The 19,696-nt window shown below is 42.7% G+C and overlaps 1 protein-coding gene across 2 annotated transcripts; it reads right to left on the bottom strand.

The window, feature by feature from the left end:
• Window positions 1-4,193: 4,193 nt before the first annotated feature.
• On the bottom strand, window positions 4,194-19,468 carry LOC143134576 (uncharacterized). Of its 2 annotated transcripts, XM_076295059.1 has the most exons (6): window positions 18,824-19,468; window positions 18,498-18,697; window positions 8,493-8,611; window positions 5,598-5,673; window positions 5,426-5,487; window positions 4,194-5,002 (listed from the first exon to the last, which is right to left on the bottom strand). In XM_076295059.1, exons 1-6 carry the CDS (start codon window positions 19,264-19,266, stop codon window positions 4,334-4,336), a joined length of 1,569 nt encoding a protein of 522 aa, XP_076151174.1. In that variant the 5' UTR covers window positions 19,267-19,468; the 3' UTR covers window positions 4,194-4,333. The 2 variants fall into 2 exon arrangements, with proteins under 2 accessions (XP_076151174.1, XP_076151175.1); XM_076295060.1 differs by lacking the exons at window positions 18,498-18,697; window positions 18,824-19,468 and adding an exon at window positions 17,882-18,251.
• Window positions 19,469-19,696: the final 228 nt, after the last annotated feature.

Genomic DNA, 19,696 nt, shown 5'->3' with positions numbered 1-19,696 from the left:
CTTTTGATAGCGGCCTTACAGGGTCATCTGTATTGTTGGGTCTGGTGTCTCTCATGTACCTGTTGACAATAAACCATAGATTCTCTATGGGGTTCAGGTCAGATGAGTTGTCTGGCCAATCAAGCACAACTTCCCTTTATTCACTTCCTCTGTACCCAACCACAAGTTCCTCTTTGAGGTCATATTTCATGACAGGGCTGACAGTCCATGACATGGAAAGTGGACAATGAGTCGAATAGGAGTCAGTGCTGGAGGGAAAAAGTAATACAGACTAAATAAAAGGTTACAGACCTTTTATTTATTTTCTTATTTCATCACACGTCAACACACACACACACACACACACACACACACACACACATCTGACTTTCTCCAACTTTTGCACATCTCCATAGAACTTTTTATTTATTATTTTTGATTTCTCCTCCATCTACCCATGTCCTTGATTGCCTTAGCCCCTTGAGCTGTGGATCTGCCCAAGGTTTCTTCCTTGGTAAGGGAGTTTTTCCTTGCCCCTGTTGCTCTTGGGTGCTCCTTGTTGGTGCCCCCCCCCCCAATCCCAATCCTCCCCCACCTTTCTTATGCAGCCCTTGCCCCTTCTCTAGCACTACAATCTACTAAACCCCTCTTCTACTGCACTTTTTACCCCCCCCATTAATGCACAAATAGGCTGACACCAGACATAATTTCACTGCATTTCTTACTTCCAGTAACTATATGCATGTGACAATAAACTTCCTTGTATCCTTGTATCCTTGTAATGTCACTAAAGGGACCCCACCCATGTGTGATTGTGCACACATGCACATGCATTCTTTTGTTATGTGCAACTACCTTTCCTTAATCCACTGTGAAAAGTTTTACTGTAAGTAACCACCTATTCCTCTTTCTTCTGATATTACATCAGTGAAAGTCATATTGTTGATGAGCAAATGAAGCAGAACTATCAGGGCATGAGAAGAGAAACCTCCATGAGAGTAAACTGCGGAACAGTGAACTTGTTGTGTTCCTCTTCAGGTTTGACGTCAACAACAAATAATAATAAACTGATCTGCGGACTTGCATCTCTCAAGTCTCTAACTATAGGCAATGAAAGAAAGTTAATTCACTATTGGTTTTAATGACATATGAGTAACAGGCTATGCAATTATTGGCAAACTTTTAGGCCTTCATCAGAAAATATAGGCTAGTCCTTCTAGCTATCCGGTTAGCTCACGTCATGTCATGACACTCCTCTGCAATCCAAAAAGAGTTCTCTTCGAGTTGTTTGGCTTTTCAACATTTATTTTAACTATACAAGGGCCAACTTCGGCGGCGATATAGGTAGCGGGAAGTTACATCAAGGTGGGGACACTGAAATGGGAAAGGAAATGAGACGTCTTCGGTGAACTGAAATTGAATAGACCAATCACATGCAACAAGTGTCAAACTCCCACTTTGTGCGTCTGACTTCGACCTGGCCACAGTCACATGCCCTGTCGGCAAAATACGCTTTCAAACTCACACCCCATGACTTGCATCTTCATATCCTTAGGCTATAGGCTTACTGTACATCTAATTTCCAAGTAATATGGACACAAATTACGTGTGACATGAAAATACATGCTTGTATTTATGTATTAGATAACAATTATATATATAAATAAATATTTCCAATTAAGGACTAAATCGGAATTAGTTTCTGGTGTTTTAAAACATAAAAAATAAACTGACTGGCAGCTGTTGTCCAGTTGGTGTATCCACTCCCTCAGAAGAAACACACTGCCCTCCGGTGGCACAATATCAAAGCACATTTTATTTCTGAGTTAAAGGTACAAATGGACACAATTTCCTCATGTAGGAAACCTAAGTCAGGGGTCCATGGTATGGGCGATAGCACTCATATGAATAACGAACAGCAGGTCAGGACCATACATCAGTGTTGTATTCAAGTCACTATGCCTCGAGTCCGAGTCCAGGTTCGAGTCTCCAGTGTTCAAGTCCAAGTCAAGTCCAAGTGTTTAAAAATCCAAGTCAAGTCCGAGTCGAGTCCACTACTCATCCGAGTCAAGTCTGAGTCGAGTCACTATTAAATGCAAAACTGACAACCTTCGGGGCAAAAAGTTCATGTCTCCAGGCATTTGGCGCTGTTAAAGTTAACATCCGTTATTATAGGAACATGCCGTGATGTGTGATGTATGACATGAAGCAGTAACACTCCATTGCACTAATATTAATACTAAAAATAGTTTAGATATTAAAATTCTATACCAAATAATATTCTAATGACACATTACAATTATAGCCTAATGACATTACAAAAAAAAAGTTGAGTCCGAGTCCTGGACTCGAGCACTACAACATTGCAATACATGCACACATGGAATATAGAGCGATCAGCTGCCTGTTGAGGGGCTACAACTGGGCTCAGAGGGATCAGGATTCGAGTGGGTTAGCCTCAGTAAGTCCTTGTAAACATCAAACGCCTTGTAAATCCTTGTAAACGCCACCTCATGTTGGAACAAAACCTGGGAAACTTGGGGAAGAATTTGCTGTAAAGGTGCATATTCTTTCAGAAGCACTTCATGCCATACTTTTGAGCAAATACAGCTGTTTATTTAAGATTAATATGCGTATGTTTTAAAGGGATCATAGAATGGATGAACAGAGTATTTATATATTATTCTTTGATGTTAACATAGAAGGTTTGTAAGTTTGTAATGTAACATTATTGTCCAATTTGTTATAGAAACTAGTTGACGTTTCAGAATTTGTTGCTGGAGCTGGACTATGAAAGCTCCGTGATTTCTGATGGTAGCAATTTATGACAAGCGACAAGTAAGGGATAATGTACTCCGCTGCGCGTCGGGGTTCTGTTCTCCCTGTCGGGAATTATTTTCTGATAATTACCGGCGGACAATACATTATCCCGTTTATTACACGGCTACTTGCCAAAACGAGAAAAGAAACCCAACACAATGATTGGGTCTTTAAAATTATTTTGCTACCGTTTCGTGTCTTCTGCTGACAAAATAAATAGTTCGCCACACAGATATAACTTGACAGTTTCAGGTGTTGCGTGCAACGTCTTACTAGCTTACTTTTCCTTTCAATGAAATTCCATTGCAATAAGCGAACAGACGTCTTGCGGAGGGATATGAAAGACGTTAATCAACCCGTTGCCATTGACAGCGGTGATTATATACTTTGCCGGTGATTTATGTAAGGGATAATGTATAGAACGGACCCCGACGCGCCAGCGGAGGGGTCTTGTTTCGCCCTGAAGGGACTTATTTTCCCATAATGACCGGCGTTCTATACATTATCCCGCTTATTATACGGCTACTTGCCAAAACGAAAAAATAAACTCCATGATATGTCTCTTTACACTTATTTGTTACCGTTTCGTCGTGGCTTTTGCTGAGAAACAAATAGTTCGCAACACACGCTAAACTTGAATCAAACATTCTTTAGAACACAGCTGATCAACCGTCTGCTTTCACTTTTGAATGAAGTTCCAAGCGCAAACTCCGTTGCCATTGACAGCGGTCATTCTTGTTTTCAGAGGTCCTTTCCCAAGAAATAATGACCGCTAGAACTTTCGGAAATCCCATTCAAGTAAATGGAGCATTCTACTTGCATTGTGAAGAGCCGTATAAGTAAGGGATAATGTATAGAACGCCGGTCATTATGGGGAAAATAAGTCCCGACAGGGCGAACCGGACCCCGACGCGCCAGCGGAGGGGTCTTGTTTCGCCCTGAAGGGACTTATTTTCCCATAATGACCGGCGTTCTATACATTATCCCGCTTATTATACGGCTACTTGCCAAAACGAAAAAATAAACTCCATGATATGTCTCTTTACACTTATTTGTTACCGTTTCGTAGTGGCTTTTGCTGAGAAACAAATAGTTCGCAACACACGCTGAACTTGAATCAAACATTCTTTAGAACACAGCTGATCAACCGTCTGCTTTCACTTTTGAATGAAGTTCCAAGCGCAAACTCCGTTGCCATTGACAGCGGTCATTCTTGTTTTCAGAGGTCCTTTCCCAAGAAATAATGACCGCTAGAACTTTCGGAAATCCCATTCAAGTCAATGGAGCATTCTACTTGTGAACGTTGGGAAGGCCCATTCATGTGAATGGAACTTTCTGCAGCACTCTGAAGAGCCGTGTAATAATAAAGCAATAAATTGGTCTTCACAACGATGACAATTTTCACATTAACATTTATTACTCTTTTAAGTCTTTATGCAAATATGACATATCAAGACACCAAAACTTAAAATCCAGCCACTGAAATAAAAAGCATGTTAATCACTGAGGGAAAAAAATGGTTTTAACTCAATCCCTAAGGGCCCTGCAACTGCATGTTTGGCTGGCTGGCTCCACCACACTCCCTGAAGTGTGAGCGCATGTGTCGCTTGAGGTGGTGACTGAGGGTGTAGTCCTTGCCGCAGTGGGAACAGCGGTAGGGCCGCAGGCCGCTGTGCAGCCTCTCGTGCGTCTTCAGGCTGCTCTTCTGCGCAAAGTGCACCCCGCAGATCCCGCAGGCATACGGCCGCTCACCCGTGTGCGAGCGCATGTGCTTGGTCAGCTCCGACGGAGCCAGCAGGTGCTTCTGGCACACCGGGCAGACAATCGGCCTCCTGGCCATGCCCCGGCCCTGGCGCGGCATCGGTGGCGCCACGTAAGCCATGTTGGTTCCCATTGAAACACTGAATGCTTTGCTGGTCCCTGGCCCTAGAGGCAATGGGGGCGTGAGGGGCGCCTCTGGCTGATGCTCGGGGCTGATGGGGTTGGAGTGGAAGTAGCCAAACGCCTGCTCCACCTGGGGCAGGAACGGCAGCAAGTGCTCGGCCTCCTCACGGGCGCCTACTTCCTCCTCTTTGGTGAGGGGGGTCCACCGTGAATCCTCGGCGCTGCTCATGGTCTGCTTGTGCTCCATGGAGTCCACCTGAGCCACCCGCACCTCCTGCGGCTCAGCCTTCAGCTCCAGGTCCCTGAACTGCCCAGGCTCCTGCAGGAGAGGAGTGTGACGACACACTGAACACATACAGGGCTGGTAGGCTGAATTGAGTGTGTGTGTGTGTGTTTTCTTCTAAATCCACATTTACACATTTAGTCATTTAGCTCAAGAGGAAGCGGCTTCCAAGGTACAATAATCAAGATACAATAAAGGTACAGTGCCACTAGAATATTGTTAGTGCAGCAGTAAGTTCTACTTGCATAGAACAGAATAACATTTCAAGCGAAGTCAAGGGAGGGAGAAGAGGGATAGTCAAGATAGGGAAGAAGGTGCAGCTGTTAGTAGGGCTTAGTGCTAAATCCATGTGAGATACTGGCCCTGGTTTTATGTTTATGTACCACACCTAAATGAGGTGTGTGTGTGTGTGTGTGTATGTGTTCCTGTGCTGTGTGAGTGCCAAGCAAATGTCCTCACTTGAGAGAGTTGCAGGTGTTCTCTTGTGTTCTCCGCAACAGTGGTGTCAAATCTCACAGGCCCTGTAACATCATTACATCAACGTAAGCAGAAAAACTAAATCCTCCAAAAGGATAACCAATTTTACTTTAAGATTTCAATATGCGTACAATGTGTATTGATGTGTACCCACCTGCTTCTTGGCTCCAAAACTCATCTGTAGGTCCCTCTTCTTTGATACGCACAAGGTGAGGATCCTCTTCCAAAGACTGCAAGAAATCAGTGATCTATATCTATATACATCAATTAACACCATTACTCTCCCCAGTGATCTATATCTATATACATCAATTAATACCATTACTCTCCCCAGTGATCTATATCTACATCAATTAACACCATTACTCTCCCCAGTGATCTATATCTATATACATCAATTACCACCATTTCTCTCCCCAGTGATCTATATCTATATAAATCAATTAATACCATTACTCTCCCCAGTGATCTATATCTACATTAATTAACACCATTACTCTCCCCAGTGATCTATATCTATATACATCAATTAACACCATTACTCTCCCCAGTCAGCACTGGGCTACACCTTAGTGGGAAGCTACACCAGGCGCGTAACTGAAGCGTTCCGTTAGCAACGCGTAAAATCGATTTTAGAAGCTTGGTCTATTTTTTTTCAAACGTACGCGTCGCAATCACGTCTGGTGTAGCTACTTCCATTGATTACAGTGGTAGCTAATTGTTTCAGCAGATGCAATGCAAAAAGAACGCTTCAGTTACGTGCCTGGTGTAGCTTCCCTGTTAGGCCCGTTTCACAACGGGTGTGTGGCGTGAGCGTGTCAGCTGCGTGGCGTGTCCGTTTTTATTTCGGCTCCCATGTTAACAGGTTAGACCTTGCACACCGTCTGCGTGACACGCACGTCTCAGGCGAGGCTGGATCCGCGCCGAAACGCGTGCATGCTAGGAATAGGACACACACTTTTGTCCTCTGCCTTCGAGTGGATACAGTGATCTTCTGTACGTGAAGGAGGCATATTTTGATTTTTGCTAACTTAATGGCAACCGGATCTCCTTATATGGCTTCAGAGGTCTATTCAAAACAGTGAAGAAAAAAAAAAGACGTGAGAAGAGTTTTAATGTTTTAATTGGCAGAGAGGCCGCCGCAGCGCCGCATAACACACGCTTCTGGTAAGCAAAGACATAGAAAACGCCACGCAGCCACCACGCAACTGACACGCGACGTTCACGCCACGGACCCGGAGTGAAACGGGCCTTAGCCTACCCAGATAGCAAAATCAGATTGGTAGATAGCGAACAAGCTGGTGACATGGCACTTCTGGTCCGACACTGGACCACCATCTCTTTAAATTGAACTTGTCATGAATATTAAAAAAAGACATTAAATGATATTAAAATGATGCATGAAGTATAACTGAATAAAGTAAAGTAAAAATTTTAGACCAATAATGGCAAAATATTGGGGCATTTGTCGGCATGCGGGCCACCAGAGAACCAATGAGTAAAACGCCGGTCGACAGTAGTCCGCCAGCCTTTTGCTATCAGGGGCCGGTTCCCCGATAACGCTCACTCTTAGCCCGCTAAGAAGACTCAAAAGATATATCTTTCCAAAGTTGTTTATGTTCCTAAGTGTGTTCCCCGAAGTGTCCCTTAGGAAGCTTCTTAACACGCTGCCTCTTACGTTCGACGTTACAAAGGCGCTGTCCCAAGTGAAGGTGCTGAATTAGTTGGCATCGATTGCTCAGGAATCGATTTTCTACTTCACGCGAAGGTGCATGACGGCGTTAAGAAAGACAACACGTTCTATGCAAATAAAACATTCCTCAAATTATTCCAGTAACATTTATTTGAACATAGTTTAAGTTATCAGTAAAATATAAACTATTAACTAAATTATCAAATTGGCAGTAGGCCTAATATGTTCACACGATATGTTGTGACGGGTAGACTAACCGGGTATCCCTCGCTAATCATCCACCCTCCTTATCCCGTTGTGCCACTTGTGCCGCTTCTTGATGGGTTTAACGACTTCTAAAAATTATGTGATACACTTTTATATTAATGGTAAGGTACCTTACAATTAGAATTGATTGGCAAGTAGCTGCAGTTACTTCTGTTTAATGCGGTATTGATTGCCATTGGTTAATGTTTTCAATAAAAAGCAACCTATCTACAATGAACAGAGAGATAGATAGCCTACAGTATGGTGGGGAAGCAACGTAAAAAAAGGGCACCAAGCTTCTCGTCAGAGGAACTTGAAATTGTGCTGGACGAGGTGAGCTTGCACAAGGTGACACTGTTTTCCAGCTTTCGGAATAACTTTTGCGACATGGACTACACGGCTCCGCGGCCGGCGCCGTTTTTGATTCAATACAAGGACACGTTGGATCGCTGCCATAGGCCTAGTTGGTCGCTTACTGGACACCACCATGCTTACCCATTTATAGATCTTAGCCATTTAGAGGCAAATTCTTTGCCAGCTTTTAATTATCAAAAGTGATTGCCAATTTGAACGCTTTAATGACATTAAAATTACGAAATAGCCTAGGCTTACCACCATATTAGTTCTGATACCAAATAAAGTAAACTTCATAAATAGGCCTGCATCCATTGCGAACATATTTTATTATTAGTCTTAAAATGTCCATAACATAAAATCATCGTTGAGCCACAACATCATCAACATACTGTACCATAGTTTGACTTGTACTGCGCTGCGCTGATTAAAGACTGCTGCACAGTGGCGGCGACTAGCGCCTTGAGAGCTCAAACAACGCTAAGAGAGAGCTACGAATGGTCCAGACCAACCTTACGAAAGTGTGACTTACAGAAGATATACTTAGCGTACGAACGTGTTGGGAATCATGCCATAACGTTAAGAGAGAGGTTAAGGAATAGGTTAAGAACTACTTAGCGATAAGAACGTTTTGGGGAACCGGCCCCTGGGTAGTACTTCTGCTCCACTAGGCCTACATAAAAAACCCAGACGAGACAGGGCGAAAGAAAGAAAGAAAGAAAGAAAGAAAGAAAGACCATGAACTTTTGTTCAGACCTGGTGTTCACTGATGAGTGGCTGTTGATGGTTGACACCCACAGTCACTGCCTGTCCTTGACTTGTCCAGTCCTGTAATGCATGCTCTCTAGGGGGAGGACAGTTTGAAAGGGGTAAGCCTGTGGAAAAAATATAAAGTGTTATTCATCCCAGATAGCAAAATGAGATTGGCAGATAGCGGTCCGCTGGTGGTATACCGCCGGTGGCATGCCACTTGTGGTCCGCCATTGGACCACCATCTCTTTAAATTTAACTTGTCATGAAAGACAAGAAAAGAAAAGTTAATAAAATGATATATGGATAAATAACTGAACAAATTAAAAATATTTTACACCAATATATAGATAGATAGATAGATACTTTATTGATCCCCAAGGGGAAATTCAAGGTCTCAGTAGTTACAGACATTACACACAACATGCACTTACAGCAAAAAGGGTAAATATAAGTATATACATATAACAAAACTTCACTGTACAATAGAGACAGTAGAAGATAAGAAAAACGAACAAAACTAAATACACTATATAAATTAAATTTAAAAAATCCACAGTGTGCTTGAGGATGATCAAGCATGAGACGTTTGCAGTGACAGGGCCGGTGTTGCACCAAATTCTGTGACCTGTCGAATTTTGTGACTCTAGAGGGCGCTGCTTTATTGGAGTCTATGAATGTACAGAGCTGTACTGACACACTGAGGTAATTATGTTATGTGTGTAATTCTTCTAATACACTTTGTAAATCTTTGAAACATGGAACATTGACCGGGTGTGGGTATATTACTCCACAGGCCTGCCTGTGTATCTTCGCTCTCTATACTATTTGTAGAGTAGAGCTAAATCCTACCCCTCACCACTCCTGTGTAGCCTACAGGTGGACTGGAGGACAGCAGGACAGGTCACATATTTTGATAGGCTACTACTGTCAAATTATGTCACTGTAACTCTGCAGAAAAAATGCTGTGGAGGTCACAAACTGCCTCCTTGTATATCAGTTTGAGGTGCCAAAAAGGATATTAACAGACAATAGCAAGGAGTTTGTCAATAATGTAAGTAAAGTGTTTGCTGATGTAAATGGCAGTGTAGCCTACAATATCAGTCCATTTCTGCAGAGTTATAGTGGGGTAACATAATTTGACAGTAGGCCTACAAAATATGTGACTGATCGGGCTGAAGTATAGGCTAACAGTGAACTGTGTATTGAGTGAGTCCACTTGTTTACTGGAGTGATGAGAGCTGTTTGGAGTCATCTGATGGTTTGGCTAACCTTCCCAAGTTCACCTGTTGATTGGGCAGCTGTTTGGCGGTAGCATTTCAGATAGCCAGTACAGCTCAGTAAATTCATAGACTCCAATAAAACAATTTTCAATTTCAATTTAATTGTAGTTATAGAGCGCCAAAACATTACACATGTCTCATGGCGCTTTACAGTGTTAGACAATCAGAGAAAAGAAAAGAATAGAAAGCCCATGGGTAACAGAGGCGAGGAAAAACTCCCTAGAAATGGAGACACATAGGAAGAAACCTCGAGCAGATCCACGACTCAAGGACCTGAACCATCTGTCTAGGGTCAGATACAGGACAGTAAGGCCTGTATTATTATATATCAGTATTACTGAAAATCAAAATGGTTAATGTCAATAAGTAAATCAATGGTACTATATATTGTTACAGTATACCATAGTGAGAATAGGCAAGAGAGGGAGAGTTGTGTTTCTGTATGATTTCACACTTTTGAATGGACTCTTCTGTGTTTAGCCTAGCTTGTGATGTTCCGTATAATTGATACTTCTAATGCAGTGTGAATTCACTCTTTCTGTTTGACACTAATCTAGTTCTTAAAGTTCTTATTAGTTCCTATTATTTGATACTTCTGTTTCAATACCTAATGGTCCGATGGCAAATCATGTGTTGTATGACGTTAGAAATGTTCTTAATGTCCTTGATTCTTAAATAACCCATTGTATTGACTAAGTCATGTGTATGTGCAGAGAGGGTGTAATGATACAATGATACAATGAGATTATGATACTGTGTGAGGTATAAATGTGTGTGTGAGAAAACAACTGATTGTCTCTTGGGTGCACAGACTTTGTCTCTGTATCCTGATTGCCTGATGCTTATGAGACCTCTCTGCGCAGAGATTGAATAAACTACTAACGAGAAAGACAAACCTTATTTCAGACTCAGTTTTTACAGACCTTTAAGCTAAAAATTCTTCCACATACATGGCGACGAGGATGGGATTCCTTAGCTGACAACGTCCGGAATTCAAGGCAAAGGTGACTGATCATCCTGGGACAAAGCCTCAGCCTCATTGTCTCCAAGTTGAGACCAGAGTGGGGACCTAGCCTGAGAACCGGACCGTCTCCACAGGAATCCCAAGTAAGAAGGAAGAGGGCAAGGATCTACAAGGTCACCTCAACCTGTTTAAATGGTGAGAAAGAGTCTGATATAATGTTTGAAATTATATAACTTGTCTTTTGAGCGACATAATTTAATTTGTTTTTCAAATTGAGATAGTCTACTAATTTTGGGGGTTGTACCACTATGGCTATAATTTGGGTGGGTCATTAGGTACTGGATTGCTGCTTCGGTTGGAAGCACCTCAATGTTTAGCTAAACTGTAGAGTTGGAGCGCCAGATCTGAGGTATAACTGAATTAGTTAAGTTTCGTCGTTTGACTGAAGCGCCAGATCTGAGGTAAACGGGTTTTTCGCTGGTGTAAAAGCCCTACGTTGAGGGAACTGGACTTTGGTTCACTGGGAGATGTAAGAAGGGGACATTTAGGTATTGTTTTCCTGCGTAGTCCCTATTATCTCCGTTAGCATTCCGGGGTTGTGGCGATGGCCTCAGCTTTATCACAGTGGTGTCCAAGTGACGACCACACGTATAGGGAAAACAGATAGCTCGAGTTATAGCCATGGGTGGGACATTAAGTGAAAATCAACAATCTAACTTTGATTCAGTGCAATGGCACAGTCCGCTCATAATACAAATGAAAGAAAGGTATGGTCAACGGGCCGTAGCGCCCCTTCTAGTTTGTTAACTACCACAGTCACGAGTTGGGTCGCGATAGTCTGTCATTTTTTTTCCCCGGGAAAAAAAAAGTTTGAGAAACACTGACATATGGGTACAGGAATTTGGCTTTCCCTCAAAGGGGAGTCAACGTATGAGACAGATAGAGCAACTGGAAGACAAACTTAATGAGAGGAAAAGGTTGTATAAATAAAAATAAAAAATCTAAGTTAACAGTGAAAATGGTGCAGGACATTGCAATGCATTATGATGATTATATATTTAATTATATAATATATTATTTACTTATTATTAATTAATTTACTTTTTATATATTTATCCTTTATTTCACCAGGGTAGACACATTGAGGCGATAGCCTTGTTTCCAATTGCGCCCTGGCCAAGAAAGGCAGCACTTAACTAAATAAAAAAATAAATAAACACACACACACACACAGACACACACCATACAAGCAACGAAACAGGTAACTATAGAGGTAAATAAGACAATCAAAACACATTTACATTGATAATTTAAAGTGTCTGTGACACATATATTTTTTTTTTTTTACAAATCAGAAAGTGTGATAAACATACTAAGTCTATGGTCTTTTTGTATGGAAATGTTCAGCTACAAAAAAGAAAAAAAAAAGGAAAGTAGGGATAGTGATAAATCTGCTCAGAGAAATTCTACTTTGTGTCCAACAGTTCCCCAGTGTGTGACGGTGGACCCTGACCTCGACTGCTTCCACCCCCGCCTCCGCCACCACCACAAGTCCTGCCAGCGGTCCTGGAGAATATTCAGGGGCGCGCTGAGCCATCATCATACAGCCAACAGCAACGACAACTATCTCCTGATTCCACAACGCACACGCTGAGGACTGACAACCAAAGATCAACAGTCCAATGGCAGCCCGATGACCATGACCAATTCTATGACTCCAGGGGTCAGTTCTCCGACGTTGAGGAGGATGACCCTACTTCATCGATGAGTCCCCTCAACCCTTTTGTAAGAGGGGGAGAGGGGGGGCGTCTGAGAGCACACCCAAGGCCCCATGTAGCCACAATGCCTATGGTTCAGGTGGCGCGGCCAGATGAGAGTTTGCTTGTGTTATCGGCCATGGACTGAGAAAGACATCAAGGATGCTATGGCTCACCTCTCCCACCAAAAGGACCTTAAAGTACATTCTCAACTGAGCTCTTGGCCTTTTGCCAGGAGTGTAGCCCAACTTTGCAAGAACAGCGGCGCTCGGGGAGCAGTGAGGGGTTAGGTGCCTTGCTCAAAGGCACTTCAGCCGTGCCTACTGGGAGAATGCAGGCCTTGAAGAGGGGAGTAGGAGAGTGGGTGAATCTGTCTGGAAGATTTTCTTGTCAGGACATCAAACGAGGACATGTTTACTGGACAAATGAATACTGCCACCGGGGCTGCGATCCTTAATTGCCCGGACAACCAAACATCTAATATCAAGGACCAAATGCTGAGAGAGCGGGTGGGGAGCAGTCGGGGGAGAGGAGTCCAGCCGGAACCACTGACATGGGACTAGGTAAGAACACAGAATGCACGCACACTGGCAATGAAGAACAGCTTACATTGCAGGCACATGAACACATTTGCAATGAAGAACAGCTTACACCGCAGGGACATAAACAGGCAGCATTGTCACAATGCATACACGCTGACACAGAAAAATTACTGCACCATGACCACTTAGCATCACCGCAACACACAAATATCACTCATGGAGAGATAGGCACATATGTTAAATATAATTACGATGCCTTTAAGAAAATGCCATTGCTTAATCTAGTGGTGAATGGGGTACTGATTTCATTTTTGGTGGATTCAAGTACAACACATTCAGTATTGAGAAAAAATGAATTTTCAACTCCACCCAATTTGAGCTCTAATCATGTGATTTCGATAGGAGCATCAGGGGCCCCTGTGACAGAGTGGTTTACAAAAGATTTATGTTGTGTTTACGATGACAGACAATTTCACCATGCTTTTTTATTTCCTCCTGCTGCCCGATTAATCTACTGGGGCGAGATTTGATGTGTAAACTGAACGTTACATTGTCTTCCACCCCTACAGGGGTGATAGTTAGTACTACACCAGATGACGGCACAACAACAACAGCAGTCAAATTGAGCATGCAGTCAAATCTATATGTTTATCAATGGCTATGGCCACAGCATAGTCCTGCGAGTATGTCCCTCCTTTGCGGAGGCTAAAAATAGAATGCTCAATGGACAGGTTGTTTTTGTGCCAGAAGATGAATTACATTGTACCGCTCATTTGGCCTTGGAGCCAGACTCAGTTTGAAGTGAGATGGGACAAAGTCACCCAGCCAGAGGAATTGATCATAACAGCCCTGATATGGTCAACTCATGTCTGTTTTGCTCTGGTCACTTTGTCAGAAAATCAGTTATCTTACTTTGATGTTTCCCATGCTCTTCCCCATAACTTGCTTGCAAAAAGGGAATCAGATGGGTGGGAGGACTTGGGGCGCTTGGCGGATGACTGTAAGCATGTGAGTGATTGGATACAAATCTCAGAGAGTTTGTGATTTAGCAAGAGTCTGACAATGTAAAACCATGTTTTGGTGTCACATGCACAGCGAACTGTGAGACTGTTTTCACTTTCTACTGACACTGACTATCACATGTTGACTGAGACTAAGGCTGCAGCCATTCCAGCACTACAGGAGGTCCCTATGACTCTGTGGGCAAAACTCTAATACCGGTATGATGTTGGGTTAATTAAAGACGATAAACCAGAGGTGATCACCCCCAAATCTGACTGTAGGCCGTGCCAACCCTTCAGACCACCCCAACTTTGGACCTTCCCAATCCTGACGAGCCTTTTACTATTGATGAAAAGGGGGGACATATGACTTCTGTTCTTTTACAGGACCGTGGAGGGAGACAGCGCCCTGTTGCTTCTTTTTCTGCTAAACTTGATCCTGTGGCGGCAGGGCTGCCCTTGTGTCTCAGAGCGCTGGCAGCAACTGAAAAGTTCTTGCTTATTCATTGTTGCTTATTCACCTCTCACACTGTTGGTTCCTCATGCTGTATCTCTCATATTCCTTGAACAACGCACCTCTCACCTCTCTGCAGCACGATATCTCCGTTATCACACAGTGTTGTTAGACATGCCTAATATCACAATGCAGAGGTGCACAGTTCTTAACCCTGCTACTCTTCTTCCCACAGCTGATGATGGTGAGCCACATGACTGTGTGGCCGAACTTAATCATGTGTGTTCCCCCCGAGTTGACCTTGCTGATATGCCACTGCCAAATGCTGAACTGGAACTGTTTGTTGATGGCTCTGCTTCCAGGGACCCAGCCACAGGCAAAAATGCAGTAGGTTATGCGGTAGTGTCGGCCCATGCCACACTCCAATCTGGCCCTTTGCCACATCACTATTCTGCCCAGGCTGCGGAATTGGTTGCACTCACCGAAGCTTGTAAATTAGCTAAGGATAAAACTGTTACTATTTACACAGATTCTGGGGCTATTTGGAGACATAGAAATGTTAAAATCTGATGGTAAGCCTATTCTGCATCATGACAAAGTGGCTGCGTTACTGGAAGCAATATTACTCCCCAAAGCAATTGCTGTGTGTAAATGTCAGGCACACACTAATGGCACTGATCCCCTGTCTTTGGGTAATGCGAGGGCGGATGCTGCTGCCAAGGCCACAGCTGCCCTGACCCTCAATGTGACTGAAACTTGTCCTGTTTTAACCTCTTCTCTCCCACAAGACTTACTTGCTTTGCAAACGTTTGCCTCTCAAGGTGAACGGGACGCCTGGCGCCGTAATGGCTGTATCCTTTCAAATGGGGGTTGGCAGAGTGCTGATGGAAAGCCCTGCCTACCATGTCACTTCTTTCCACATTTTGCTAAATTAACGCATGGGTTGGACCATGCGTCAAAAGGAGGGATGTTTGAGATAATAAATAAAAAATTGGTTTACAAAAGATTTTACTGCATATGCCCAAGAGTAAAAGAGAGTGATCCGCACACCATATAGCTCCCATGGAAGGTTTTTTTATTTTGCGTGCAACGTTTCGAGCCCCTGGCTCTTCCTCAGGCAACCAACCGGTGAAAAGGGATGTGCGCGGTCACACGTTTACTTAACTGCATATGCCCAAGAATACTGTCAAAAATGTCTGATTTGCATGACGCATAATGTAGGGACAGGATGACCTCAACCACTGGCTGCCCACCAACCACCTGAAAAACCTTTTGATCATGTAATAATGGATTTTATTGAATTAACTCATAAAAAATCTAAATATTGCTTGATAATGGTAGACCATTTGAATGGTCAACTTGTTTGAAATAACCAGTCAATATGGAGTATGGACAGATAGGGAAAGATAGCATTTCCACTGGATATTGTCATGATCAAATGCTCAAGTATTCTGCAAGCATGTCTTCTGTTTTTATCTCAGATATCTAGGGAAGTCAAGTTTCCAAAACCATCACAAGGACCATTACACAATTACAAACCTTGGGACTATGTGCTAATCAAAGACTTTAGAAGAAAACACTGGAGGTAAAGAAGGTGGAACGGGCCATACTTGTGAGCTTCTTACCACTCAAACAGCTGTCAAGGTAGCAGAAAGAGCCACGTGGGTGCATGCCAAGCATTGCAAACGTGCACCAACACCGGACATTTTTGGATTAGAGGGATCAAAATCCACCACAGGTTGAAAGCTCTCTGAGTCGAGTCAAGAAAGAGCTGATATCTGGGTGGTGAGGCCCTTGAAGACATTATGAAGAGGATACAGCTGTTTGATTTGGAAAGAAGGGTTGTGCGAGAAAAGAAAAGTGTGAAACTGTGGGAACTAGGACTATACTCATCTGTTTTGTAACGGCATTAGCTCCTCTGAGCAGAGGAGTGAATTGCACCTGTTTGAGAGGTCAAGAAGGTCTAGAGGACATGACAAGACTGGCACACGATCTACAAGAGCGAGGATTGGCTTCCTAGTTTGTTCCCAGGACTCAAAGGCTGGGTTGTTAGATTTTTAGCCCCTGTGATGATAGTGTTTATTCTGTTAGCGTTTGTGGTTTGTTGTCATACCTTGTGTTAGGGCTTTAATTATGCACCTGGTTGAACGCACTGTGGGACTGCAAATGGTTCAGTATACTGCTTTAGCAATGTATGACAAGGAAGATAAAGAATGGCTACCACCCTTTAATGATATGACGACTCAAGCCTAAAGCTTATGTGAATAAGACGGATTGTGTCTGATGTGATGGTTATTACAAATAATAAAAAGGGGGGAATGTGAGGGGAAAATGACAAAGAGGGACCTTAACCTTTGATTTGATACTTGTATTTCTGTATGATTTCACACTTTTGAATGGACTCTTCTGTGTTTAGCCTAGCTCGTGATGTTCCGTATAATTGATACTTCTAATGCAGTGTGAATTCACTCTTTCTGTTTGACACTAATCTAGTTCTTAAAGTTCTTATTAGTTCCTATTATTTGATACTTCTGTTTCAATACCTAATGGTCCGATGGCAAATCATGTGTTGTATGACGTTAGAAATGTTCTTAATGTCCTTGATTCTTAAATAACCCATTGTATTGACTAAGTCATGTGTATGTGCAGAGAGGGTGTAATGATACAATGATACAATGAGATTATGATACTGTGTGAGGTATAAATGTGTGTGTGAGAAAACAACTGATTGTCTCTTGGGTGCACAGACTTTGTCTCTGTATCCTGATTGCCTGATGCTTATGAGACCTCTCTGCGCAGAGATTGAATAAACTACTAACGAGAAAGACAAACCTTATTTCAGACTCAGTTTTTACAGACCTTTAAGCTAAAAATTCTTCCACAGGTGCCGGTCACACGAGGACACAGCAGGGTGGTCCATTCAAAAAAAACAAACAGCTCCCTCTAAAGTCACAAAATTCGACAGGTCACAGAATTTGGTGCAACACCGGGATAACACCGGGATATTGTCTGCAACCCGCCAGCAGACCGCCAGAGAACCGATGAGTAAAATGCCAGCTATGCCCCCAATGGACCGACAGTGGTCCGCCAGTCTCTTGCTATCTGGGATGATGGGGTCATGTACCAGAGAGGATGGAGTGTTCCCAAATATTTGGCGATCATGTTTCAAATTTCAAGATCTCCTCAATAGTTGTCCCGACACAACAGCAACTGACAATGAATGGCTCATTTCTTTTTACTCAAATTTGTACACGTGCCCCGACAAATTAAAAAATATGTATACGCACATTAGACAAGGGCTTGGTTAAGGCTACGTCTCAATCATAGAAGACACAACGTTTTCACGCAGGCAGTTTTGCACCAGTGTTTGGCTAAAGGTTAGCAAACTACTTACTCGTTTCAAGTCGCATTCGCACACACGTCAGCTCCTCTTGCACTTCATGTAATTTCATTTTCAATGCCTCTTTTTCATTTTGATTTTGTGAAATCTCAAGGCGCATTGCCACGTAACTCTCGTCAAAAAGTTTGATTATTTCAGAAATAGCTGCCTTTGAAATGAGCTCCATGATAGAAGCCAATTGACTTTGTAAATTTCTACTTGGGCTTACGTTAGTCATTTGAGATATTGGGTTTTTGTCCAAAGTGTAGCTAAGATCGCGCCACGACACGATTACCTTTTTAAAACAAAAAATAGATTTCTGCAAATATTCACTAGCAAATAGATCCTTAACATCACAACGACAACAGAACAGGAAACTGCGGGAGCTTAGGGAGCGTACGAATGATATGACACTGAGTGCCATCTACAGGATGGGCGGAAAAATTAATGAATCAAATGTTTCGTATTTTAAAAGATGCAAATTGATAAATTGACAGTACATATATTTTTTAAAAGACTTGAACATTGCTTTGTTAAAAAGGGCGGTGTTTTGCAATACGTTATTATTATTATTATTATAGGCTATTACAAATGCACAGTAATGTAGCTAGTGGGATAAAGAGAGACTTACCTTGAAGCATTCTTCTTGTGTCTGCATCCCCTGGGCTAACATTTTCAACATTGGTTGTTTGCTGTTGCTGTTGCTTTAGGAGTCGGAAATATCTCTTTTTGTATTTGTTACATTCTTTGGTGACTTGTTTTAGTTTCTCTTCCAGCTCCTGAATTTTGTCTTTTCTCTTTTGCCCAGTACTGCTAGGGGCTTTGTGTCGCCTGTCAGAAAAAATGAAATAAATCAGTGTATAACGCATCATGCCTAAATTGTATGCCACTTATAGCCATTTCACAGTGAATCGTTTTATTACGGGAAGGTTGTAATTGATAAGTTAATGGACATACACTTGGAGACTCTTCTCCTTCCAATTTTCTGGCAGTTTATGGCTAACAGATTTACGCCGACAGATGGACAATTTATGTCGTCGCAGGAACCTCCAACACCAATGTGGAGATGCAAAGAAACCAATGATTTGAATAACTTTGGCCATATCAAGAGCTTTCCTCCGTATTTGCTCCGTTGAGATATCTTTCCCAGATTCTTGCAATGATTTTATCCAAGACACAAGATCCTGCTCGAGCTGTGGATGATGACTTGAATGCCCTCTATTCGCCTTCTTGTCTTCTGGGAAACTTCTTAGTTTTTCCTCATTAGCACGCCATCTCCGAATCACACTTTCATCTATGCCATATTCTCGTCCGGCCGCTCTATTTCCCTTCTCTTTTGCCAACTGTATTGCATCTAATTTGTACCTAGCAGTGAAAGGACGACGCTTAGCTTTATCCATGATGCTTCAGCCTCTACGTTGGGCCAGAGAAGTAAACGGGCTCTGATCGGGTTAGGTGTTTTGATTTTACACATTTACTGTACACAGGGCTGCCTGCCTCAGCTCAGAAGAGGGGGCCAACTGAGGGGGCGCTCTGCAGAAAGTTCTTCTTCTGTGAGCTTTGTTGGCAGTTTGCACTCTACGTGCATTACTGCCATCTTCTGGACTGAGGTGTGATTTCATTGAGACATCAAATCAAAACATATGATAAAAAAAACCCGAAATGTTTCTTTCAAGATGAGTTTCTCCCGGGAATACCATCATAGCCGTAATTGATTGTGTAATTCCCTCATGGGATCAAAAGAGTATATATACTTATACTTGTTTAAACTTCTGTGCCCTCTCCACAGTCTTTGCAACATCCAGCTAACTGAAGAGAGTATCTGTGTGC

The sequence above is a fragment of the Alosa pseudoharengus genome, unplaced genomic scaffold, assembly GCF_046254945.1.
Source record: "Alosa pseudoharengus isolate Yale_2024_CS ecotype anadromous, Long Island Sound unplaced genomic scaffold, YU_APseudo_1.1 YU_APseudo_1.1_scf_2, whole genome shotgun sequence".
In the NCBI taxonomy this organism is placed as follows: domain Eukaryota; kingdom Metazoa; phylum Chordata; class Actinopteri; order Clupeiformes; family Clupeidae; genus Alosa; species Alosa pseudoharengus.
This window is presented reverse-complemented; position numbering and strand designations above follow the sequence as displayed.